Source organism: Gavia stellata, chromosome 16 (assembly GCF_030936135.1).
Source record: "Gavia stellata isolate bGavSte3 chromosome 16, bGavSte3.hap2, whole genome shotgun sequence".
Classification (NCBI taxonomy): Eukaryota; Metazoa; Chordata; class Aves; order Gaviiformes; family Gaviidae; genus Gavia; species Gavia stellata.
Window position 1 is genome coordinate 2,541,428 of NC_082609.1, and position 25,322 is coordinate 2,566,749.

The 25,322-nt window shown below is 43.3% G+C and overlaps 1 protein-coding gene across 2 annotated transcripts in view; it reads left to right on the top strand.

Annotated features, from left to right (window-relative positions):
• The window catches only part of FNIP1 (folliculin interacting protein 1), a 68,216-nt gene that overhangs the window by 21,405 nt on the left and 21,489 nt on the right, over positions 1-25,322 (top strand). The window contains exons 1-6 of one of the 2 annotated variants that reach the window (XM_059825275.1): positions 2,467-2,524; positions 9,663-9,789; positions 18,542-18,685; positions 22,995-23,095; positions 23,349-23,423; positions 23,963-24,054. In XM_059825275.1, the coding sequence (XP_059681258.1) occupies positions 2,514-2,524; positions 9,663-9,789; positions 18,542-18,685; positions 22,995-23,095; positions 23,349-23,423; positions 23,963-24,054 (550 nt within the window). In that variant the 5' untranslated portion in view covers positions 2,467-2,513. Of the gene's footprint in view, positions 1-2,466; positions 2,525-9,662; positions 9,790-18,541; positions 18,686-22,994; positions 23,096-23,348; positions 23,424-23,962; positions 24,055-25,322 lie in introns of those variants that run through there. The other variant, XM_059825274.1, reaches the window with a different exon arrangement.

Below are 25,322 nucleotides of genomic sequence, written 5' to 3' on the forward strand. Positions count from 1 at the left end.
TACTCTTTAAGTCTGCCTCTATTTGAAGAGAAATTCCTTCCAATGTTTTTTCCTGGTCAGTTGTTGGATGGAGGCTGGGTCTGCTTTCAAAGCACTTGTCTTTAATACGCATCAGATTACCTTGAGGTAAAATGGAAACCTTAGATGTTACTCCTGTAAATAAATGTTTACATAATACATTGCTCTGAACTTCTCAGCATTGCATGTCTAAGAAAAAAAGGTCACTTTTGACATCAGTAACCTTTAGAGAGTGATGCGTTTGCCACACAGGTAAAGAAAGTTACTGTGCACAGCACATTCCTTTCACTAGATCAAGAAGGTGGGAGAGGTCAAACGTTATTGCTTGCAACTCCCAAGGCTTGGCATTTTAAGCTTTAAAGGCAAAATTTGGTTTTAAGGCATGGATCCTGTAAACAGCACATGCCCAATTTTGCTCATGTGAGTAATTCCATTGAATTCCCTGGCACTGGTCACACACGAAAAGCTAAGTCTACGTCTGTGTGGGGTCAGGACCTCAGCTGTTCATCTCGAAATGAGAAATTTCCTATAAAACATTCATGGTCAGAAAAGATACTTGGAACCAAGTGTCTGTCTCCTTAGTTTTACTGCATTTGTGTCAAAACACTTGCCCAGCAACAAACATAAAAATATTACCTTCCTGTAAGTCAGCAGCAAAACTGCTGTTGTGTCAATAGATTAAGGATTTGTCCTTGAACTTAATCCAGGAGATGTGTAGCAGAAGAGGGAGCTCGGTGTTCTCCAGTGGAATCCATCTCGGAGGGCAAAACGTCATCCGGGCTGTTGGGATTGTTGGGTCTTGGGGCCAGAGCCCATGAACAAGTGCATCAGCTCACCCACTCTGTGAAAGAGGGGAATCATCGATAGCCCTAAACTTTGGCTTGTGGGATGCAGCGGGACAGGAGATCCTGATGATAAATGGAGTTTTGCTGCCTTTGTATTTGAAATATTGGCAAAACCGGTAGGTTTTCAGACACTGAAAAAAATGAGCTATGGTGCTACAGTCTCCTGCCTTTATATATTTCTTGATCTTTGCCCGAAGATAATACAAAATTAATAGTATGAATGATTGGCCCCACATACGCCTGTGACAGTACTTGATGGCTTTTAATGTACATTGCTTTTTTGGATGCCCGGTTCCTTCTTCACTTCCCTGTCCGTCTCTCTCGCTCCTCCCCCACAATTTAGAGAAAAAAGTTCTTTAAATAGCAAGCTCTTTGCTTTTGTGACGTACCGGGCAGCCTTCCTAGCATGGCCCGGGTTACCACAAGAGCAATCGTGAAACCTTGTTTACAGCTATCAGGTTGGTCAGGATTTTCTTTGTGGGCATTATTTCACTTTTTTTTATTTCCCCTTCCCCTAAAAAAACCTATGTATTGCCATCCAGTTGTCTTGCATGTTCCTGATGCTTCACTTGTAATATTAATGAGCCCTTACAGGGCATACAGTGCTTTCTTTGTTCTTATAGGAGCCGATGGGGAGGGGGAGTGGGTGCTGCTGCAATACACGGCGCAGAGCTGGTTTTACTTCGCCTGCAAACACGCTGAAGAACTGAGAACCAGCGAGGCAGAGGCAGGCGGCAAGCGTTGGGGAGCTGTAGGCACCTCTTCCCCCTTCCCAGCGCGCGTGCAGACAGGACCCCGCGTAGTTAAACATTTAAAGGCCTTTCTTTTATGGGTGAGATGGTGCGCGGGGGTCGGCGGCGGCGCTGGGATTGGTGGCGGCGGATGGCGGCTCCAGGTGGCACACGCTGACAGCTGGGTCACATGATGGCTGTCAGCGCTCGCTTTTCCACCCCTCTGCCTCCGCTCTCCCGGGCTCCAGCACAAGCATCCCGTCGCTTCCAGGAATGTAAAGGCTGGGGGTGCAGTCTGGAAGGAGGCCGCCTTGCTTCGCCCCCCCCTTCTCCTCCGAGCGGGCTGGGTTCCCAACGGCCGCGGCTCGAGGTGCAGGACGGCAGCCACAGTTGCCAGGGGACTTGGGTCATGAGACTCAACTCCGACCGCGCTCGCTAGAGGAGGATAGATGGGACTGACATGTACGCTCCGGCGGCTGCCGAAGCGGCGCTTCGCTTCCCGATGAATTAGATTGATCTTCTCTGCAGCAATACCCTGGAAGAGACAGAGGAGCGGGGAAGACGGGCGATATTCCCTTGAGCAGAAATCCCGGGCTGTGCAAGAGAATGGAGGGGCAGGATCTGGGTTATGAAACTCCAGGGCAGTGCAAACGCAGCCTGGTGCAAACGCCTATACTGCGCTTCAGCGAACGGCTTTCTTTAAGGTGGTTTTTGTGATCCCGTTGCTAGGATTAAGCCTTTTGCATTGCAGCATGGAGAGTCTTTTGTTTGAGTTAAATTCAGACCTCTTGATATGTCACCTGACAGTCTTGTGGTTTTGGATGAATGTGGCTCATTGCTATTATTAACCTGAGTTGGCAGCCGGGCACAACAGGAGTTTACAGGGATTTTGAAAAGTGGAACTGCTCGGGGGACAAAGATGCTTCCCAGGTACGGTCACTGCACAGTTCTTGAGATTATTTTAATTATTTGAAAGCTTAATATTTTCACTGTGATGAAAGTATTTCTCTTCCAGAGATGTGAAGATTTTAGAGATTTAATTTTTTTAATGATTCTTCCTATCATTATCTGCTAAATGGCATGAATGTTGTTTTTTTTTTCCCCTGAATTGGTTCTATCTGTTGTAATTTTGCAAAGGGAAGTGCAGTCTACTTGAACAATGCAAAACATTGTGTTCAATGCTAGTGAATTTAACCGAAAGGAGCTGTGTCTCGTTTGTGTGTGGTTTTTATTAAAGCAGGTATTTCAAAAGAGCACAGAGCTCGTGTGTGTGTGTGCGCGCATATATGTGCATATGTTTGCATGCACATATGTGCTTAAATCAGCTAAAAGCTGAACAGGTACTTTTTGAAATGACATACGTGAAGCGGTCCCAAAAAATATTCTATGCAATTACTAATTGTAAATTCTGAAGCTGTGGAAATTGCAAAGTTACTCACCATGCTACACATCTTTAACAAAACCTTCCAACCTACTTGTTTTCAATATCACACTCCAGATTATGATTAATGTGTTGACTAGACTGCACCTAACCTGTATATATTATGTCTTTTTGCTTGTGGAAAGGCATCTGGCTCATGTATTGGACTTTAGAGTATAAATTAGATATCTTAATGAGAGCCAAGTGACTTGGTAGAAGGGAGAAAAAAAAGAAAACAAACAAAAGTCAGCTTCATATACAGTTAAAGAATTGGACAGAGCCGAGGACCTTGGAAGCCAATTGAAGTTTAGGTCCAAGTTTATTATACTGAGTGTGAAATATCTGGCTGACTGAGTATGTGCCTAGTGTACAATATGTGCTTAGTATAAGCAGCAGAAGTTTCCTGGAGCTCAAGTAGTGCAGCTATTCAAGGTGAGGATTGCTAAGCTGGTAAATGAACGAGACAGATTTATAGATGTAGCATGGAGCTGACCTCTATGGTGCTGCAGTGCCTGTGGACGTGCCACCCTCCTTCAAGACATGAAAAGGGGGGGGCTTGGATTTTATTTTAAAAGAAACATTATTTCCTTGTGATGAACCTTAAAAATGTAACTGCTACAAGCAGTCGCCCGTTGTGAGTGGTTGCCCCTGAGATGATCTACCGTCTATTAGTTCTTCCAAGCTACCCAGCGTACAGGTCTGTTGACTTTTGTGAAAACCCCCCCGAGGTCTAAGTGATGGAGGGCAGCGTCGCCCAAAGCGATGGGTAAACTCCTTCGCAATCGATCGTCACAGGCTGCCTCCGTGGCCTTGGTCAAGTCACAAATGCCGGTTTTCTCTGCAGAATCAGCAGGCGTTCACCACAACAGTCACACAACCCTGAAGTGACCTCAACTCTCGTAAAGACAATTATCTTGCAAATTTTTTTCTAAGTATAGGCCCCGTGGTTTCTCTAGCCTAGAGATCTTCTTCCTCCACACAGCCTTATGGTCATGTTATGTCACCAGCATTTAAATGGAATCTCTCGCTGAGAATGCCAACTTTGCAAATTGGCAACGCAGTCTGGATTATCCTTATCATGTGAATCCTGATGAAGTTCTTTCGCGTTTCAGGTGTTATTATCAAAAAAATAAATAACCTGCCCGTGCCTCTTTAAAAAAAGCTAATGGATGGTCTTCCAAAGCTGGAAGGCATCGTTAACATGCTGTACATTGCTGTTTTCATTGCTTCCAAATTAGTTGTGCTCTTTCAGAAAGGTCTACACAGCTGTCTTTGTACAATAATGGTCAAATAATAAGTGTATTATTGAATTGCAGTAAGAAGGTATGAGAATACATACAAGACCCTCCCCTGTCCTATATACTCCACTTTTGTTGTATCTTCTCAAAGCCAAAAGAAAAAAAAATAATCCAGTAACAGGTAATAGAAATGTGCAGAGGAATTTGGGCAGAAGAAGGGAATCCCTTGTTGGATAAGGCATCTCAGTCAGGGGTGAGAGGTGTATGATATGATGGTTGGACTAGGCAAGGACCATTTTCCTTCTGCTTCTGATCAGCCTTCCCTATAACAAAGCAACTGCAGGATCCTCAATACTACTGGGCTGTATATGTACCAGTGAGCATGCTTCGAGGTGAATGTACATCTCTGTGGAACGCAGAGATAATCTGCATCTGAAATATCCCAATGCACCCAGCGGAACGCTCTCGTATTTACAACGTAAGCTCTTCAAGACAGGGACGGTCTCTGTCCAGTGCTCGTGTAGAAGTTGGCTGGGTCTAAGCACCACCGTAACAACAATAGGACATGAAGAGGATCATCTGCAGGAGTTGGAGATAAGCCCTGGGGATCCCCATGCCTCTGTTCTGATGCTCGTCTTAACAGGAGTAGAGCAAGATGTTTCCTTCCATGAGGAGCCCCGCGAGGAGGGCATGGGGCAAGGGGGACCTGCCGTCCGCTCTGCCCTGGCTGCTCCTTTCAGCCTTTTGAAAAGGTGCTAACATGAAAAACACGCAGAACAGATAAGCTAGCATAAACTATAAATATCATTTGCGTAGATGCATTTAAAAATAGTTGGAAGTGATTCATCGCCAGGCAGTTTTTATAACTATGGGTAACATGATGTAGGAAAACAATAGTTCAACTGATAGTTTCAACTTGCTTTTTCAATGATTAGTCATATTCTGGTTTTGAGCGACTTGACTTTTCAGCAAAATCTTTTAGAATTCCTACCTGCTTAATATCTTGACCAGTTTGCTTCAGTTGCTTTTCTTTAAGACTTCTAAAATATCTGTGTTAATTATTAAAAAGTAATTGGATACTACTGAACCCGTGTTAGTGTGAAACTGTTTTAAAAGTCAAGTCTCAGGCAGGAGGAAAAATAGCACTAAACTAAACCCTTAATGTAATAAAGAGGTGCTCTTCGTGTTGTAGTGGAAACAAGGAGGAAGAAATGTACTCGCTTTCAGTTACAAGGGAAAATCTTGTCTTTTAATTGTGTAGAGGTAACGAAGGATTTCTGTGTCTGTTGTTTCATCTATTAAAGCTTGGACAGAGTGTAATAATACCAGTTTAAAGCCATTCAGTTGCCTTTCGCTGAGAAGTGTCCATGGCAGTAATAAACTCCAGGAATTGGATACATGAGAAAAAGCCGTCTTTGGAGAGAATCTGGATTGCCACGCAACTTGCGGTAGAGATGTCGGGAAGCGTGTGATGGATCTGTAAATGTAAACCACAACTAATGTTCCTGGTGGCTGAACGTAAAAAAGGCAGGAAAACAAAACGGGTGAAGGAGCAAGAAGAACTGAACAATGGTAGGGCTTCAGTGTGAATGTGCATTAAAATACCATTTTTCAGGCCTTAATTTCATTATTATTAGTTTCTAATAATGTCATCATTATCCATGTGGAAGTTTGCCTTTCTGTCCCAAATAATTCCTTTCCTTATGTGCCTTCTACTTGCATTAGCGGCTGTGTGGGGGGTGGAGCAGATGACCTCCAGAGGTCCCTTCCAACCTCAAGCCCTCTGTGATTGCGTGAGAGCCGGTTTTACGTGATTTGTTTCTGAAGTATCCCACACAGCGTTTATACAGCACTGATTTCTACCCCATTCTATTCATATAGGTATTTCTGAACATCTCATTCTAGAGGAATTACTGTTTGTGTAGTGGAGATCTCCCCAGGACTGGTGTCCTGCTCAGGAATCATTTGTTTATCACTACTTCTTCTCCTGCTCGACGCGTGAACTCTCAGCACTAACTGTGCGGCAAACTCACAAACGTTGCCACTGGTGAAAAGATTGTTGGGGTTTTCTTGGTGGTGGTTTTTATGTTTGTTTATTTGTTCTGGGTTTGGTTTTGGTTTTTTTTCTTTAAATATAATCAGTTTCAAGGAAATATCAAAGAGTGGTAGATAGGTCGTGCAGGAGAAAGTCCTCGGTAAGAGAACCATCATTTCCAAAAGAGCGTGGGAGATGGAGAGTCACCTTTCATTAACGTTGCTAGAACACTTGATTCTACATCTCCTGGTTTTCCTGTAAGAATCTCAAGAAAACATCAGTGAAATGTCAAAGTTAGGTTCCATTTATAAACAGAACTAATTATATTCAGAAGATCTAGGTCAGTTTTCATCCGGCTGAAGAGCAGTGCTGGAGTATTGCCCTGTTATATTTGTTTTGAGAATGTGCCCTGCGTATTGCACGCAGGAATTTGTACGTTTCTGGGGATAATCTATCCAGATATCAAGCTTTAGGGTACCTTAAAGCTGCCAACAGCAGCAGAGCTACTCGGTGTCCCGCTTCCTCCTCGCTGGGAGGTGGGGGGGTGGGGGGTGCCAGTCTGCCTCTGTTTACTGTCTGTCTAAATGAACTTTCCCCCAGCTCTCTTAAAGTTTCTTCTGGTTTGGGAAGTGGCCCGCTATTGCCAGGGAATGCTTTTGCAAGGCTGAAATGTGCTTAAGGACTCTATTATGTAACAGAGATAACGCTTATTTGGAATTATCACAAATTATGATGGATAATGTCTGCTAAATGCTTGTCTAGGGAAAGTTAAAATGTCATGTGAAGAAGCTGAGAAGTAAACAAGCTCTTGTTACCTTGATCAAATATGTTTCCGAATACAGCAAGAGTTTTATATTTAGCTTTCTCTCCTCTTAGTGTGTAATCTGCTCTTGGAGCTTTTTATAAGTAGACTTTCCTAAGATCTGGAACAGCTACTGCCCTTCTTTGCCAGTAATTTCAAAGTCAAATATCAAAAGTACTAGGTAATGGAAGTCATGCTTTTGTCCGAGTGTAAAGGAAATTCAAACGCATTGCAAGGGTGGAGCAAGCGATAGCACCTTTTTGGCAAGGAATTCCTTGTTATTGACACATACTGTTTTGTTATAGGAACCAGAGTGGCCTATCTGGAAACAAAATGAGTTTCCAGACTTCCACTGATTTCACTTAAATGTAAGGAGATGGTTCCTCCAGGAAGCCCGTTTATCCAGCGGTCTCACTTGCCTCCTCACCTCTAGCCGAAGTCAGGCTCTTACAAGTAACCGTCCCCCACGCTACTGCCTTTGAGCCTCTCCCTTGATAACGCTCCAAACGTGTGTCAAACAGTATGGATATCGTTTTCTTACATTTTCTGAAATGCAAGATGGGGCTCACAAGCAGAGCCCCCGGTGAATGTGAGCTCTGCTCTGAGTTTGTCACTGGGCTTGGGTTTTGGTACAGAATTTGCTCAGTTTGCAGTCTGCTCTTCGCATGGGCACGTCCTTCCGTGGACGATGCTTGCCTTCAGGCGCCCAAACAGAGAGGGTGCGTGGCTCTCTGCCCCCAAATCTAGACATCAAGTTATTGCAGTTTCAAGTTGCTCAAGCTTTTTTCTTGTAATAAGTTGCTTTTGACATTTGTTGCACGCTATCTTCTCTGCAGCTTCTGTTTTTCTCTCCTGTTGCTAAATGGTGGGGCTGAGCAGATGAGGAAATGGATTTCCTCTCTCAAGACACTGAGTAACTGTAGGTCTTGGTGCTTAGTTTCACCTTGCTGGGACTACACTAGTTGTAAAGCCTGTGGATCTACATTGGACAGTCTTAAAAACTTCCAATAGGCAACCATGGCTTTGGTGATCAAATTGATTCTCTGCTGTGACCTATTACAGAAGTTGTTGGGTTACAAATTGTCATTAGTGTACTGATCACATAAAGCATGGGCGCAGGGAAGGAAACCTTTTGTTTGGTGAATTAGAGGGACAGAGGAGAGGAAAATTTACCGTAGTCTTGGAGTCTAGCATACCAGGTTTACCTTAATCCATATTATCACTCATGGGTATCTTTTTGCTGAAATAAATGTACAGCTCCTTCATGTAAATTGGGAGCCTGTGTCCTTCTCTAATGGCTGGAAAGCTCCAGGGCCTCGTATCTCACTTCTTGGGGTTTCATGCTAAAGCTGCTTGCCTAAAAGCCAAGGATAAGGAAGATAGAATTTCACTTGGTCTAGGAAATGGCTCGTAACTAGCTGAAAGATGATTCCTGTTGGTTTCATGGATAGAGCGGGCGTCTTGTTTCTTGTCTTCCAAGAACTGAGAAGGTATCAGTGAAAATGGATTCCCAAGCCTGTGGGCAACAATGCTTGCCAGGCTTTAGAGTGATGGCTGGCGTTTTAAAATGGAAATTTAAGATGGTGGCTACAAAGCACCCTTAAAGGCAAGAATACGCAACAGTATTGAAGCCTGAGCCCTGCAAGTTCTCCCTTTGCAGAGCTCCTCCGAAGCCAGTGGCACTAGGGAAGGCAGAGGCTCGGGAAAGCTCCTCTCCTCGCTACCGACGGCAAAAACGGTTTGGGGACGGGTGCGTTTGAAGGGGCCTGCTGGGTGTGTTTTGCTGACCCATGCAGCAGCACGGCCTTGAATCCCAGTGGCTTAAGTGGAGATTATTTCTAAGGCTGAACGTAGCGAGGACCTGAGTATAGCCAGGACCACGCTACACGTGGCTCTCTGTTCCCCAACATCAAAGCATATCCAGTAGTATGAATGTTGTAGTTTATAATACTGTGGTTAGTTCTATACATGCATGCTACTACAGCGTTTGTGAAACCTGTAGAAGGGTAGGAAGGTACTTTGCATTTTTTCAGCTGTGGAGTTCAGTGCTTTACCAACCCATGAGGCTGCAAAACCCGTGACTGCAAATGCAGAAATTCATTACTTAAGGGAGAGGCCGGTGTGAATATGAATATGGACCTTTTTTCTTTTTGCTTTTGAATTGTGAATGCTTGCAAGCTAGTGCTTGCAATGATGAGGGACTCTCTTTTATTTTTGTCTTTAAACACAAAAGCTGACTTCTTCTATGACTTTGATTTCAAAAAGCTGGAACTTGAAGCAAACGTAAAATATCACAAGACAGAGCACAAGAGCTAGTAATACTGCGCACATCCTCGTATATGGTTGTAGTGGATTGATGCTGTTTATGTCAGTGTAATTTGGCAAGTGTAGGGGAAAGAAAAAAACCCAAAAGGCATAGTTCTGGCTACAGGATCAAAGGGTTTGATGAAATGGCATTGCATTTGCTCTCCTTCATGTTTTAATACAGTTGTATATACAGATAATGTAGAAAGAACTGTGTAATAAAGAGTTGTGGTAATTGATCCTTTTGCTCTTTTATTTTTTAATTAAAGCTGGCCTTTGCCGGAGTTTGACCCAAGCCAGATCCGACTGATTGTGTATCAGGACTGCGAAAGAAGAGGACGGAATGTCTTATTTGACTCCAGTGCTAAAAGAAAAATAGAGGATGTTTCGGTGTCGGTGAGTATTTTACTAATTTACATGGTTATAGTCTGTATGTTTTAAAATGGCAAGATTGATAAATCACAAATGTTCTGGTTTGTTCACATTAACATTTAAACGTCGGTTATATGCGGGGCTATATTTAAATGCCTGTTAAGTTGCAAATTATTCAGGCTTCAGTGATTTCACTCTTAACAGCTTTAAATACTATAGTGATCTCTTTATTCCTGGGCTCGTCTACTTTTGGCTCTTTCAGAGAGAAGGACTCCTTCCTGGGGCTGCAGCAGGCAACGCTGGGGGGCTGAGGCAGGGCGCAAGCTGGTATTTACGGATGTGCTTTGATGCCATGGCGGGGTCTGCGTTCTTAATTGGAAGGTCCTCCCAGTCCTGTGTCCTTCTGCGTCCTGTTTGGTTAGCTTTTGCCAGTCGTTGTGTCTATGCTTTGCTGACAGTTTTTTCACACACAGTTACTTGAAGACTTTTCCTCTGTTTTTCCTTTTGGCATGGTCTGCGTGGTAATTTATTAATTGAAACTGTAATGGATGCAGTCAGATGAGGATACTTCCTTCTAAGGGCTCTGGCCAGAAGATTAATTTCTAGCCACAGTGCTATTGTTAAGTGGTTGTGTGAGGTTGGACAGCTTATTTCGCTGCTTTGAACTTCCTTTTCACCATCTCTAAAAACATTTGCAGACCGTTTGAAGCTCTGCAAGCAGAAAGCACTGCGTGAACTGCAATTTATGATCCCAGTTGCTTTTTTACCCATAGGACCTACTAAGTTCTGTAAGCAGGAGTACACAAAATAATATGTTACCCCAAGCCCTGGTTTTCATGTTGGGTATTGGAGTACAGCCAGAAGATTCTTCATCCAGCTTTGTGAACTCTTTCGGCCAATTGCTGAGTGCTGCTGGCCTGATGCTTCTCATCCTGGTCCTGAATGCTTCGTATGTCCACATATCCTAACCTCTGGGAGTCAGTTTGTGTCTCATCAGGCACTAACTTCCAGGCTTCTCCATCCCTTACTCTAGCGCTTTTATAGCCATGAATCAAGATCCCAAATTCCTAGTTCTTTTTGAGAATTTGCGAAGTAAAGCAAGTCTCACAAATGTTGAACAAAATGCATCTTTCTTTTTAACTTGTTAGAATGGCTTTGTAATTTTTAAGTTCCTGTTCTTCTAGGTGTTCTTGCCAGGAAAACAGGTTTTTAAAGACAAGAGATCTTTAGAAGTGGTTTATTGGTACGGATTGCTGGCTATGCTTCTTACCATTACTTCATTAATTATAAAGTATTACTTCATTAACAAAAAAGACGTTGTGCAGTATAAATCCTCTTGCCGTTTTTCAATTGATTTCTTGAAAGCCTAAAACCTGTTTAAGATAGATCTGTACTTGCACAGTGAACTTGCAAACTTCACTGTTTTGGTTTATTTCAGAGAGATCGTTGGCTGTGGCAGCTCAACAGCAACAGAATAAACGGCTGATAATGAAGCTAATACGGTTCCATCTTAATCTCTCCTATATTTTTCTTTGCTAAGGGGGAGGGAAATAGCAGTATTCACCATCACTATTAAATGGGTATGAGACTGGTGGAGGAAGACTGTTCCCAGGGTGTTTGAAATGCCCAGTACTCATCTCTAGTAACCTGATGTATTTCTTCTTTTTTGTGGTATGAGGAGACTTTGAAAGAGAATGTATTGAAACATTTGCTTGCCATGATATCTGCCTTCTGCAGCACTCAGATAATGTCATGTCAGGCAAAAATTTCCTCGTAAAACAAAACTTTGCAATAGCAGAAACATTATGCAGGTAAAAACGTGCAGAAGCGTCCTCGGCTCGGCTTGCTGCGAGCTTAGTACAGGCTTGTGCAGTTAGCAGTACATACTGGCCATTTTCAGGGAATTGCATTGTTTATTTTTCTCGCTCTTTATCACGATTTTCATTAACAAAGACACACCCTGCCTATACAAAGCCAGATCTTGGCTCTAAGCACATTCCAGGGCACTCTTGCCCTTTTGCAGCAAGACATGTGTGTGGGCTGGGCACTCTCCCTTCTGAAAGGGTATCTGTTCACCACCCCACAAAAGCCAGCGCTTTCTGCATCTCTCTTCACCCCCCCACCCCATTTCCAAACGTGATTTATACCTCTGGATTTTCAAATAACACTAGGGGGGAGATTTGCAAGAGTGCCTAGCAGCGGCCAGGCTGTTCTGGTGGAACTCTGATCAGTCTAATGCGGAGAAGCGAGAGGGTTTCAGTTTGCTTGATGTTGCTGCGCTCTTCAGTTCCCAATTTCTGTTGCTTATGAGACGTGTAGCAAAATTGTCTTATTGAAAGCAAGTATAATTTAAGACTTGTATGCCTGCAGCAAGGTGAGGTATACTTTGCTCTATTTTATATATCTAATCTCTATCTATGTCGAGAGTTGTGTGCGGTGGACCAAGGTTGAACACGGCTCAGTCATTTGAGTTCTATGAGGGAAGGTATGGTTGTAGAATTTAAGGAGCATCAGAGCAAACTTTTCCAGACACAGATGTTTCAAGAAATAAAACAGTAGGCTCCGACTTTTTGATGAGTGAAAACTGCAGAGTTTGTGCTCACACCAAGCTGGGCTCTAATTATTAAAGCATTACTAGGTTCATATTATCCATGAGGGAAATGTGACTGTAACATAAATAAGGATTTTGTGTTTTCATTGGATATTAAATCAGCCTCTTCGTGTCCTCAATAAAGCTAAATATTAGGTAAACGAGAGTTTTGGGAGGGTATTGCACAGAGACAGAAGGCAGCTGAGAGTTTGCACTATGGCCATTAAAATCTTTTAATTGCGCAGGAGAAGTGATGTTTTCCCCAGGTCTTGCTAGAGTTAAACTTGGCGAGCAAAGCCGAGAAGCAATCTGGTGACTTGGAGGGCTGGCGGCCGCCGCGCCGGGAATGTTGGCCGAAGGCTGTGCCAGGCGTTTCCACCGAGGCCAGGCGGAGATCCGCCTTAGGCAGCTGCGGGCACTTGGCATGGGAGGGAGGCAGAGAGATCCCCTTTGTGAGTCCTATACCTTTTTTGGTGCTAAGCAGGAGAGGTTCTTCCCAGCTTTCCAGGGGATGGGCTATTGATCAGCCGGGCTCTGTAAGCAGAGCCCAAAGACTGCTGCCTCACGAGCATCAGAAAATTGGGTAACTCCCCTGTCTGAGTTCTGCCAGGGTATCCCAGAAGAGCGTGGCTGCGCTTTCCAGCCCTGTGACACGAGGTCATGAGCAAATGTGTCAGAACAGGCATTTGCATACTGAGTATACCAGGGCAGCGTGTGATAGGAGAAGTAGATGTTACCGACGCCTTTACTAAGCAGCCTTTGTCCACACCCAGACATCCACATCCCTTGGATTTTGGGGTATCGAAGTACTTCTATGGGCAAGCTCGTGGGTTTGATCCACTGTCTCCTCTAGAGAGTGACTTCAGAGTTTGTTCCTCATACTAATAAGCGTCTCCTTTCTAACGAGACTGTATTACTTGATTTGCAGGTGATAGCGTTACGACCTATGACTGATTTCTACTAGTAGACTCATTTCTGTGCTTGTCTGCTCCTTTTCCTCTAACACCTCCCCGCCTGCTTTCCGCTCGCGCCTGCCACCGGCCCCGCTCACCTCCCTGCGCGGTGCCTCGTGGCTGCGCGGGGTCCCGCACACATCCACCCCGTTGGGTTCTACTGCGTTTCCAAGCCGGGAGCCGTGTCTGAGCACAGGTGTACTCCTCCAAGAGCTGTGATACCGGGCCTGGTTTGAATTTCAAATCGAGCATGACAAGCAGCTCCTTTTCCTTTTCAAGGTGCAGAGGCCAGGTGGCCTGGCCAGTGCTGAGCTTTCAGCCTTGGCTCTGCCTTTCCTGACCCCCCTGTGCTTGGCTTCTCAACCTTGACACTGCGCTCACGCTAACCTTACGCGAAGGCTGTGTTGTGCTTTGCCGTGCCGCTGCTGTTACGCGGCACATGAGTTATGTCGCCATAAAATGTCAGCGTGCAAAGGCCAACTGAAGCGTGAGGAGTGTTCCTCCAAGGGCCAGCAGCTGACTGGGATAAGGATGCCACAGAAATGGTACCACGAAGGAGAAGTGGGGAGTAAGCCAAAGAAGAAGCTGGGAGGGGAACCTTGCAGCAGAGAGGTGCTGATGGACAAGTAAGAAGCTACAAGATTTTTCTAAGCCTAAAGATCAGCCTAGAGGAAGGCGTGGAGTCCAGGGAGGAAGAAGGGGTGTCAAGGGACCACGAGGAAGAGGAGGGAGGAAAGAAAGCAGGAGCCAAGCTGTGCGCTGTGCTGAGCGGGGATCCGGAGTTTGGGTGGTTTGGCTGGGAAGCGAGAAAGACGAGGAATCAGACGAGGGCAGTGGCTTGTTCCCAGGACTCGGAGTCAGAAGAGGATTTTCAGAAGCAGCGTTAGGTTTGGTTTCTTGAAGAAATGAAAGAGTGGCCTGGGGTGCAGAATTTGAGATCTAGAGGTGCAACAGTGGACTTGGATTTGGGGAGCGAAAAGTTCACTTTTGCCACGTAACCTAGTTGTCTTTATCTTTAGGATAATTTAACTGAAAGGTCATATGATATTTGATCTCCTACTGTGGCAATTTCTTTCACTCCAAATGTCATATTTATCCCAAAGTAGAAAAATGGCATGCTGTTTTAAACAAGCCAGGATTAGCCACGTGTTCTAATATACTTCAGCACTGGATAAACGTTGAGCAGCAAATTGCTTTGAGGGATTAGTAATTGGATAGGGAGCCTTTTGCTTTTAGGTGAGTTGTGTGAAACGGAGACTCGGGTCTGTGGCTGGCTCTCGGTGGACGGCTTTCCAGTGAGCCAGGCTGAGCGGACAGATAAAAGACCCCAGCTGTAAGCACAGAGACAGAGTCCCACCTTCTTAGCTCTGCTTATTCGTGCTAAACAGAAATGGAGGAATACTAGTGGAGCGGGGGAGCACAGGGTTGTCTTTACTTCTTCCACTGACCTCTGAGTAATAAAGCAACTTGACAACTCTGGAAATAAAGGGAGAATGTAGCACTTGACAGCTGCGTTTTAAGAAAGCTACCTGGATTTTTACAGCAGCACTTGAAGGGAAGGAATGAATGCCAGTTCAGGTTGCTCTCATGTCCTAGGTGGATGCATACATTTAATTACATATTCAGACCAACGCGTATTAACAAAGCAAAAGAGTTACTTTACCTATTTTGGAATAATTTTTCGGCTTTGCTGAAAAACCTGTTCTAGAAGTGAGGTACAGAGCTCTTGAAGAGTGGCAACTTTGCTTGGAAATACAAATTTCTCTATCACTACCAGCACAGTGCTATTTGAGCACCTGCTGTTGCAGAGAGGTAGAGTAAAGCATATGACGACATTTCTCTTTCCTTCTGTCACTCGCAGCCCTAACACACATGCACACAGTCTGGATTTAGTTCAACACACCCGGCTCCTTTCAATTTCCTTACTATCCCCAAACCAAAGCTTGCCCAGCAGAAATTCCTCTTCCTAGGCACAGCGCTGGGCAGGTTCTTTCCACTTACTGAGGAATTTATAGACCTTGTGGCAAAGAGTTAAAGGTCTTTGCTGATAGAGGTGGAGAAAAGAGATTCCAGAAGCAGAACTGTAGAAGAAAACTACTTTGTACCCTGTTGTACTATAAAGACTTTTACTCTAAGTTACCTTCGGTACTACCTGATAGGTCTCCAAGACTTTCAGCTAATGGTGACCTCTGGCAGTCAGTTCTTGCATTAGGAAGTCTTTGGAGCTGGGCGGTATCTGCAGCGAGTTGGCAGAGAAAGAACAAAGAGTGTGACCACAGCGGGGAGAGCAGCGTGGCAGCCAGGAGCGGCAGCTGCCCGCGGCATCCTTCCAGCAGATGTTCTGCTCTCCAGCAAAAGTGAGCATTTCGGAGGACTCCGGCAGCACTTTGCCTAGGGATCTGATTTACTGCAACGATGTCTATTCGGAAAGAAAATCCACAACTTTGAAACTTCCCCGTGTACAGTTCTTCTTAATAATTAGGTTATCTTTTTATTTTTGGAAAGCTGGCTTGAATATCTTTGGAATATTATGCTGGAATGCAAGCAATCCCATTCCTTTGATGCATAATATGTTGAGATTTGTAGCATCTAAAATTGCATTGACATTTGGAGTCAGAAACTGCAGAGGAGAGGGGCATTGCAGGTACTTGATCTCATTGTCCAACAGGTTATTCTTAAGCACATGCTAAGTTTGTAGAAGAGCAAACGCCAAGATTTGTCAGCAGTCTGCATTTTAGGAGGGACTTGCTGTTCGCAAGGTTCTGAAAAGTGGTATCTGAAGGATCCTGACCTCCTTTACAGACTCCTTGCAGGAGTCTTGGTTCATTAAACTCCACTGCAAAGACCAAACAGCCATTTTCCTCATTTGCTCTTTAAATTAGGCAACTATTACTTCCAAGATACCAGACTCCCCAATGGATCTGGGAAAGCTGCTGTGCAGAAAAATGCAGTGATAATGAGAAGAGATGATTTAAAAGTAAGTAATTTGCAAACTCTAGACTATTTTTATTAATGCCCAGGATTTTTTTTTCACCTGTAGAAATCCATTTACTGGCTTTACAGTCTCAAGGAAGCTTAGTTATAATTGTAACTTTTTAGAAGGAACTTTCAACATCTGATGGAAAATGCAAGCTGAAATGTGGTTTGCCTGCAAAAGCTTCTGTAACCCTGTGGATTTTATGTGGTTTTATCACATGATGCTTGCCTAGCCTAGGACATTGTTGTTTGTGTCAGAGATAAAATGCAATTCTAGTTCACGAGTTCCTACTGAAGTCATATGATGATCATTCACATGTTCCAGCCATTGTGTACTGTGCTCTAGCCACAGATCCTAGCCATTAGCAAATCTACATATTGCATGAATTCAACGTACTCACCACGATGTCGTAATGAGAGGATACTACTATGGGAGGCTGTATATGTCAGTAAAGCACAGGACTCAGCGGCTAGCGAATGCTTCCTTCCCCTCTGCCACAGAATTACTGATTTGTCTGCACATTTTTCCTTAAGGCTTTCTGTGGCAGCAGCTCTCTAATGGGAGCAGCAGTGCAGACTGCCGCGTGGAGCTCGATAATCCCTGACATTTTCTGCTGTTTTGCTAAATCTCACCCACCGTTAGGGCCAAAGAAAAGTCACCTGACCCTAACTGTGGGTGAGATTTGGCAAAAAAAGAAAAAAAAAAAAGTGACCTGTACAGCCCAGGACAGAGGCGTGGGATTCCCATCTTGTCCCTCATCAAAATCCCTCCACAGCATTAATGGCAGTTGACTTTTTCTACAGTTGTTGCTGCTTATTGAGGAGAGTCATGAAGTTACCACCCAGTACCTTGGTATTTCACACTTTTCTTCATGCCTTTTCCTTTTTTTCATAGCTATTAAAGATTGAGACATCCTTATGCTTTTGAATGAAGGGGGAGCTTCTGATGCGGACCCGGGAGTCCAGAGATGAAGCTGTGACATACAGCAGCACTTCTGTATTTCCATCTGTCCCTTGAGCCTTGCTTCCTGTAGGGTTTGCTTCCAGCTTGCTCTTACTGGTTTGGTGATTGTATGGGAAATGTTAATTAAGAAAGTCTTAAGGCAGAGTTAGTATGTAGTTTTGAGCAGTGTAGACTATTTCTGTCTCCTAGCGCTGCCCGCTAGCTGATGTAAATAATGCCAACCTTAACGTGGGTGTGTTGAAGTGTAACGAGTATGTGAAAAATACATTGAGATCTTCAGGTGAAGAGGGTTGCCTAATGCTAGTGTAAAGGGCATTAACTAACGGGGATGCTGATTCTGCTTGGGACGCGGAGATTCGCAGGGGAAATCACAAATGTTTTAAATAGTGAACAAAACAGTAGCAGCACATCTCCCGTGCCAGTGATGGATAATACTGCGTGTGTAGAGTGGGCACAGATCCTACCCATCCGGTATGACAGCTCCAGCTCCATCTGAGCCCTCCTAACTCCCTTTTTTGCTATGCTTTCTGTCTGAGCCTCTATCAGAAAGCACCCCTTGGACCATTTCTCCATCATTTTGTGAAACTTTTCTGGCTTCTCTGTAACACTAACTGTGTTTTTCAGCTTTGTCCATTTTCAGCCTCACAATTCCCTCATACTGAAAACGAGGGGAACGTGTTACCTCTGGGGCACTCTTTAAAAAGACTCGGGGACTTAGACACAGCTAGGGAGAGATCTATAAAAATAGTATCTTTTCTTGCCACTTATCCTGGTAACACGACTCTCTCTTGAATTCTTGCTCGATTATTCCTAATCAGGGTGGTTTCCTGTACATCGTGAACTGCTCCTTGTCGTGATCTGGCCGGCATCGTCGCTCTGGAGGGCTGTGCCATCACACTGCCGTGTCACCTCCGCCCCGGGGGGCACGGGGAGCAAGGTGAAGACAGCTGGAGTCTATTGTTGCCATCCTTCCTTTAAACACTTTGGTACCATCCTTTCTTCTAATCCCAGGTTTAAAAAAGTAATTTGTAAAGTTTCAGAGACGGATGGCTCCTTAGGAAAATGGAATTGGAGTGGCCTGTTAGCTCCTGGCTAACTGGCAGTAAAACAGCTCTGCTTGCTTTCATACAGCCAGGCTGCAAGAGACACTAATAAATATTCTGTTAACTGTTTTCCTGGGGCATAAGCCTTTCAGCTGTTAAATATCTTACCTGAACAGGTAAGTGCAATGCTACTAAATGGTGATTTCAGGTCATGGGTCTTAGTGTGTCACGTATGTTGTCTGTATTTCAGAAACTCTGCAGCGATGCTCAGGTGAGAGTTTTTGGGAAATGTTGCCAACTGAAGCCCGGAGGAGACAGCTCTTCTTCCTTGGATAGTTCAATCAATTCATCCTCCTCGTTCTCTGATCCAAAAGAACAATGCCCAAAATACCAGGCGAGTCACTCTTCCTTTTTTTTGCATAACCCATGTGCAATACTAACGGCAGGTAAGGTACTGAATGTTTTAAAATGCTTGAAATTAGAGGCTGCTGGTGGAGAGCAGTTTTCAGCCAAAATCAGACTTTGGTTCTGACTCAGTAATGTTTAATTCTGTCGCTTTGGGTTTGAACAAGTCTAAAACCACCCAGCTGGTTCTCTCGGGATGTGTCTTGAACGGCAGCGATTTCTCCAGGGTATTTGTTTTGTCTTTTGACCTGGGTGATAACACTCGTTCAGTACGATCAGACTTGGCACAAACATCTTATCTTGGTATAGGTGAGGTAGTTTGTTTTACTTTATTGCTAAATGCCAGGGAAATAACAGAGAAATGCGCTATCTGTAGGGATAGTCTGTGTATCAGCTTTATAACAAGGGATTCGGTGCACTTGAGTTACATTTTACATAAGAGATTTTGGCCATGAGAGTAGCTAGAGTCATCTGACACGGATATATTTCTGTCATCTCTCCTTCCATGGATCACAAGTGTTTTATATTAAGCCACCCTAAAATAGAACTAAGCCCTTCCACTCTTTGTAATGAAGTAATTGTGTGTTTGAGGGAAGCTGCTATCTCCACAACCTGTTTGCTATCTCCACAACCTGTTCTGAAGTACAGTACTACTGATGTCTTAATCTACCGTAGATATAAATGAAGAACCTTTCAGTGCTGACTTTCCCACTGTCACGTTAGCTCGTGCTATATTTGGCGAGCTGGGTATTCTTGTTTTCTCTTTCTCATCACACTCTTTTCCACAGCTTTAGTAAGGTGGCTGAAGATCTGTTTTCCATTCCTCCCTTCCTGGAAGGGCATTTAGCTGCGGTTATGAAAGGAAGAGACATTTCTGTCAGCAGCTTCCTTCCAGCACAAAATAACCTCCTTCGTGCATTGTGTGACCAAGAAAAATGGTGCCCCCCACTATCCAGAAATTGTCTCTCCTACTGGGCAGGCTCTGTGCAAACAATGGTCAGCGTTATTAAAGGAAATTAATTTTAGTGGTTGGCATGACAGTGTATTTTAAAGCTGTGGAAAGTTTTCCCTTTCACGTCCCCATTTCTTCACGCGTATTGCTTAGTCAAAATCTTACTAAGTTGAACTGAAATGATGTGTGGCTATGTGACCGGCTCGGCGTGCGAGAAACTTTCAGCTTGAGTTGGTCGTCCACAGAGTATTTGTTGTAAACTATCCACTGCGTTCCCTGTGCTCCTTCCAGGCTTCCCCAGCAAGTGAGCAGAGGGCCATAAATTCAGGAGTTCTTTACTGCACAGTAAAATTTCGTATCATGTATGCCAAAGGGCCGGAGTAAGTTTGTCCAGACATCAGTCAGCCTGGCGTTTCCTATCTTCTAACTGCTGTGTCTGGTAACCTCAGAAGTTACTTAATGTATTTGCAGTATTTATAAGTTCTTTTGTTTGTGTTTTTTTAAAAGCCATAAAATGGAAGTTCAAATAATACAATGCTATAGGACTTTTAAAGTGGTTCTTTATGTTTCCTTGTTTAAATACACTCTGACTATATACGAGCAACTTTAATTGCAAGGTGAAATACAGGGGTTTGTTCCAGGCTTCCATATTTTAATTATGTCCCATCCAGATCCCTCACAAATATGATTAGAATCCACTAAGATGGAGCTGAATATGGCTCTAAGCTTGCCCACAGTTATTGGCACGTTATGACACTAGTGTTGCCTCAGTACTTGCTTGTCAGACTGAAAGTCTTTCTGATCTGTTGATCGTGGCATTTGACATTTATTTTTGTACTGCGTTTTTAATTTACTTATGTACTTAGTTATTGATAGGACAATATGTACAGTGCAGGACAATGTGGAATATTAAAAGCTGTAAATATATTCAGGAATGTAATTTCCAAATCATGCAAATTTTACTACCTCTAATATGCTAATGTGCAATAACAAACACTCGTGGGCATTTTATGATCAGTTTTTATGTGAGCTTGTAAATATGACCTAGGGAATTGGTTTGCCTCCAAGCTGTCACTGCCAGAGGTTGTGCCCTTTTTGCCAGATGTTCCTTGGCTATTTTTCGTTTGAGTTTTTAATATTTAACCCCTTTCCTCTGTTGATTGCACTCTACTTTGGTCTTGAGTGACCTTTATTTTGCAGCATTAAAGGCCCAAAGAGTTGAGCTGTAGCAGTGTTTCCATATTAAATGCATTAAATATGTGCATCTTCTGTTATGCGTGATAAAATTAAGTGTAGATGAAATGCCAGGCTGAAACAGGCCATGGGTGCATCTTATCACGCTCTTTGCCTTCAGCATTGCTTGCCTCTGTCTTTCAGAGGAAAGGGAAACCCCTGTAATTAAATTTGAAAGCAGCTGATTTTCACTTGCTTTCTTTAATTCCGTTGCTTGACAAAGAAAATCAGTATTTTATTTTAAAGTATTTTCCTCAGCTTTAGAGTTAGATTTTCACAACAGCAGAAAGCTGAAACCAAGACCAACCATCAAGGGCTCGACATTTATTCAGAACGAGTCCTTCAAGTGGGGATCTGCAACAGATTTAAAAACAACAATCATAACATTGGCTGTAGTAATTTGCAGTGTCCTTACTTCAAGATTGCCTGATGCTGGCAGACCTATCATTTCCTAGAGCCATTAAAATCTATACTTACATGTCCTTGGAGCTGCTGGGTCATACTGACTGATTTTAAAGGCTAGTTTTTCCAGCACTGCCTACAGTGCACCTAGGCAGAGTGGTACCCTGGGAGGGCAAGACGGAAATCTCTCCGAGACCCAGCTAATGATCAGATTTTGCCCTTTCATATGAACAGTAACAAACCCTGCAGTCGTATCCTCATTTTTATAACTGTGGTTGCTCCTTTTAGTCATCCCCTATCTTTCTTGCACTGATAGCAGATATCAGAGGTTAATAGTATGTCTGTTAAAGTACCATCATCTTAATTGAGAGTGCTTGAGAAGAACTAAAAATTGAAAAGTGTTATAAGTGTGTTGCCTTTTGGCTGATGAGCATTTCCGTGTTCCTGCCCTTGTTCTGTGGGCTAGCGTGAGCGGAAACGTCGAGTGGTCGTCTTCATATCACTTCTTACTGCTGGTAGGAATCCGTGGTGTGGACACCCTGTCCTTGGTTGTGCTCTGAGCTCACTGTCTGACGCTGGGCAAAATACTTAGATATATTCCAAGCTTGTGTAGGAATCCGGGTGAGGACCCTGGTTGTTGAGAGCTTGGATAAGGGATATGGAGATATAGCACTTAGCATTTTCCAAACACAAGGTTATTTCTGTGACTGGTTTTAGGGACATTTTGGAAGTTTTTCTCCAAGGAATTGTTATTAGTTATCATGCACCTCAAAGAAAATGCATTGCTCTCTTGCACAGTACCAAAGTATCTCACCTAGGAACTGCCTGAGGTCTGTGAGTGAGTGATCACAGTACTTTAAATTATTCAGGGCAAGGCACAAACGGAGAGTCAGCACTAATATTCTGCTAGCCTGGAGATGAAACAGCCCTGGATAAAGGGACAGTAATCTCAGTCATTGAAAGTATACAAATAAGATGACTGTCAGCTGAGCAGTCGTCTCCAGTTGATTGCCCTGAGTAACTTTTTAATTTTAGGTTTTTGTTTGCAGTATTCGATCTAGCCTGTGATGAGGCATAGTGACGTTCCTCCGCTGTATTTAGCCAGTATGCCTTACGGCATACTGAGCATACGGAGAAGCAGGAATTGCAGAACTTAAGCCTGGCATCATGATGCTACAGCTCTTTGCTGGTACCATCACAGGAGCACCAGGGAAAGATGCATCAAATAACAAATACCATCCGTGGATAAGCTATGAAGCAGTCTTTGTCAAGAAAGCACTGGTCCAATTTGGCTCCAATGCACAGTCTTACAGACTTACAGATCTCCAGTGAACTTCTGATTCTTCTTGTCAAGCAGACACAAGGTTTAGGCTTAATGGTTCTTATTCGGTAAAGTGTGTTATCACACTCTTAAAACTCTTTAGTCCCCAGACTCAGCGCACTTTGAATCTGCTTCCCCTCACCCCCGGTAGATGGGTTAGGTTTGTCGGGTGGCTTTAGTGGTTTAGCTCACAGCCAATGTGAAGATCACTTTCTATGCTAGCATTACCTTCATTTAACTGTTCAACTTAGTGTGTTCAACAGTGTTATAGCAAGATATTTTGCATGTTTCTCTTTTAAATAAACAATATTTTCCTTAGTTGTATGTTGCCTTAATAGAAGCATGCTTCTAAAATGCTTAAAAATAAATGTCAGTGGGGTTTTTTTGCAGGGTTCTCGGTGCTCCTCAGATGCTAACATGCTTGGAGAGATGATGTTTGGCTCTGTGGCCATGAGCTACAAGGGCTCCACGTTGAAAATTCACCAGATCCGGTAAGAGTAATTTTTTACTGCTGATCTCTTCGGAAGACTTACTCCTTAGTGCTAATATGTAATGAATTGAATGCCACAGATGCAGAGTAAAAGGAATTTCTGGGTTTGCTTTACAGTTATTCTGATGTCACTTTTGACACAAAAGGCTGTCATGTCATGTTTAGGTCTATAAAATCTGGAGGGTTGTGAAATGGAAAGCAAAGCCTGTCTTGGCACTGTGTTTCTGACTGACATCTTCCTTTTTGCCCTCTAGCTCACCTCCTCAGCTCATGCTCAGCAAGGTTTTCACAGCTCGCACTGGAAGCAGCATCTATGGAAGTCTCAATACGTGAGTCCATTAGAAATTATATCTATTGCACGTAAGCAGATGAATGTAAGAACACAGAAGACTTTTTTTGGACCCTCCAGATTCTTTCTCTAGAAAAATAACTTCTTGGTCCCTGATCTTTTACATCCTGTCACTAGTGTCCTCACCTTTCCCTTGCGGTTGTCTTCACCTCAGTTTGCTTTAAGCGAATGAATGAACCATTCCTTTAATGCTGAGATGGTGAAGCTTGATATTGTGAGGTACAAAAGTACCTGCAACCACCAAAGGCGAAGGGATGAGGACAGAACACTGGAGTTGGGGAATTCAGTCCAAGATGAAGAAAAAGGTGTTACAAAAACATCTGCCTTCAGAGAGTTCAATGTTTAGTTTTCTGTGTATTAATTGACCCACCTGAGAACGTGGCTTAGGCTATGAAAGCTTTTTCTAGTGGAAGCCTGCGTTCTTATCTTGTCCATTCCATTCGGGCTATAATGAAGTAACACTATATTCTACTGAAATGCAAATAACTTTTTTTGTGGTATGTTTTATGTTTGTTATAGGTTGCAGGACAGTCTTGAGTTCATTAATCAAGACAGCAATACATTAAAGCCTGACCACAGTACAATTATGAATGGACTTCTTGGGAATATAGGTAATTACAACCAGATTTTATTTCCTGGCATCTTTAACTGAGTAATCACAGATTCTAGAACATGCAAGTCTTCTAAATAGAATCAAACTTAAAAAAAAAAAAAAAAAAAGGGAAATCTAAAGACACAACAAAATTAATGTTGGTGGGGTTTGGAGAAGAATAAATCGGAGAGTTCAAGGAATTAGCAGTGATTCAATATACATGGCTGTATATGTGTATATATGTATAAAATACATAACAGAAATATTTAGATATACTTAAGTTCAAATACAGAAAATGTTGGAAAATAACAGTCTGTAGAACTTTCTAAGCAGCATCTCAGATCAGGCAGGATTGATTCTGCCTGACTCAGTTCCCCAGTTTTATTCTCGTTAATAATTTTCATTCGGTTCTGTACTCTGGCCACCTGAGCGCATGCGGCCGCGTGTTTCATAGTAGTCTAAGTTAGCCTTGCACAGTTGTGCTGGGGTTTTTGATCAGATTAGACAGAATATCTTTTTGTTCTCTTCTCTTTCTCTCTCTGTCTGACCGTGGCAGCTAAGCAGTCTTGAAAAACCATCTGGCATCTTTGGTTCTCAGCCTTTGTGGAAGTGCTGTGGGTGAAGGCTCCGTGACCGTTAGATTACAGAAAGAGGGGAAGGTCTTGGCTTTTCCCTGTGGGAATGGTAGGGCTGATAGTAAAGACACTGTACGTTAGGTCTTGGTTGTCCAGTATAGCAGCCTGATGAGCTCTTCAGCACATCCTCCCTTTCCCTGGGTTTAGATTGTTGACTCTCCACACAAATGTCTGTTGCAGTAGGTGGAATAAGGGGCTTCTTTTTACATTTGCTTTCCAGAGTATTGCTCTCTGTAAAATACATTTTTCTAGGGTTGGAAGTAAGGAGTGAATGTGATCACTTTGTTACTTGAACTGGGTTTTGGGCTTTGACATGGTCCTAATTCCTGTCGGGTGTGTTTACTTCTCTCCTTCACACTGACTTTGATAAGACTGCACCTAAGCATGGGCTTAAATGCTTTTCAGGCTCAAAAGCTGTATACCTCATTAAAATCATTCCCAATAGTCCATTTATAAGGGAAGCCAATTAAAGCCATAAGAACTTACTATCTAGTAAATGCTTCCTGAATTTACTAAGTCAGGAAAGTTAAAAAGATGCATTTTTCTTAATAGCCAGTATTCCTTTCAGACTTCAATTGTGATTTTTCACGGTGCACGAGTGAATGAGGTGCCGGATCTAAGAGAGAGGAACCCACTTCATCTACTTTTAGGG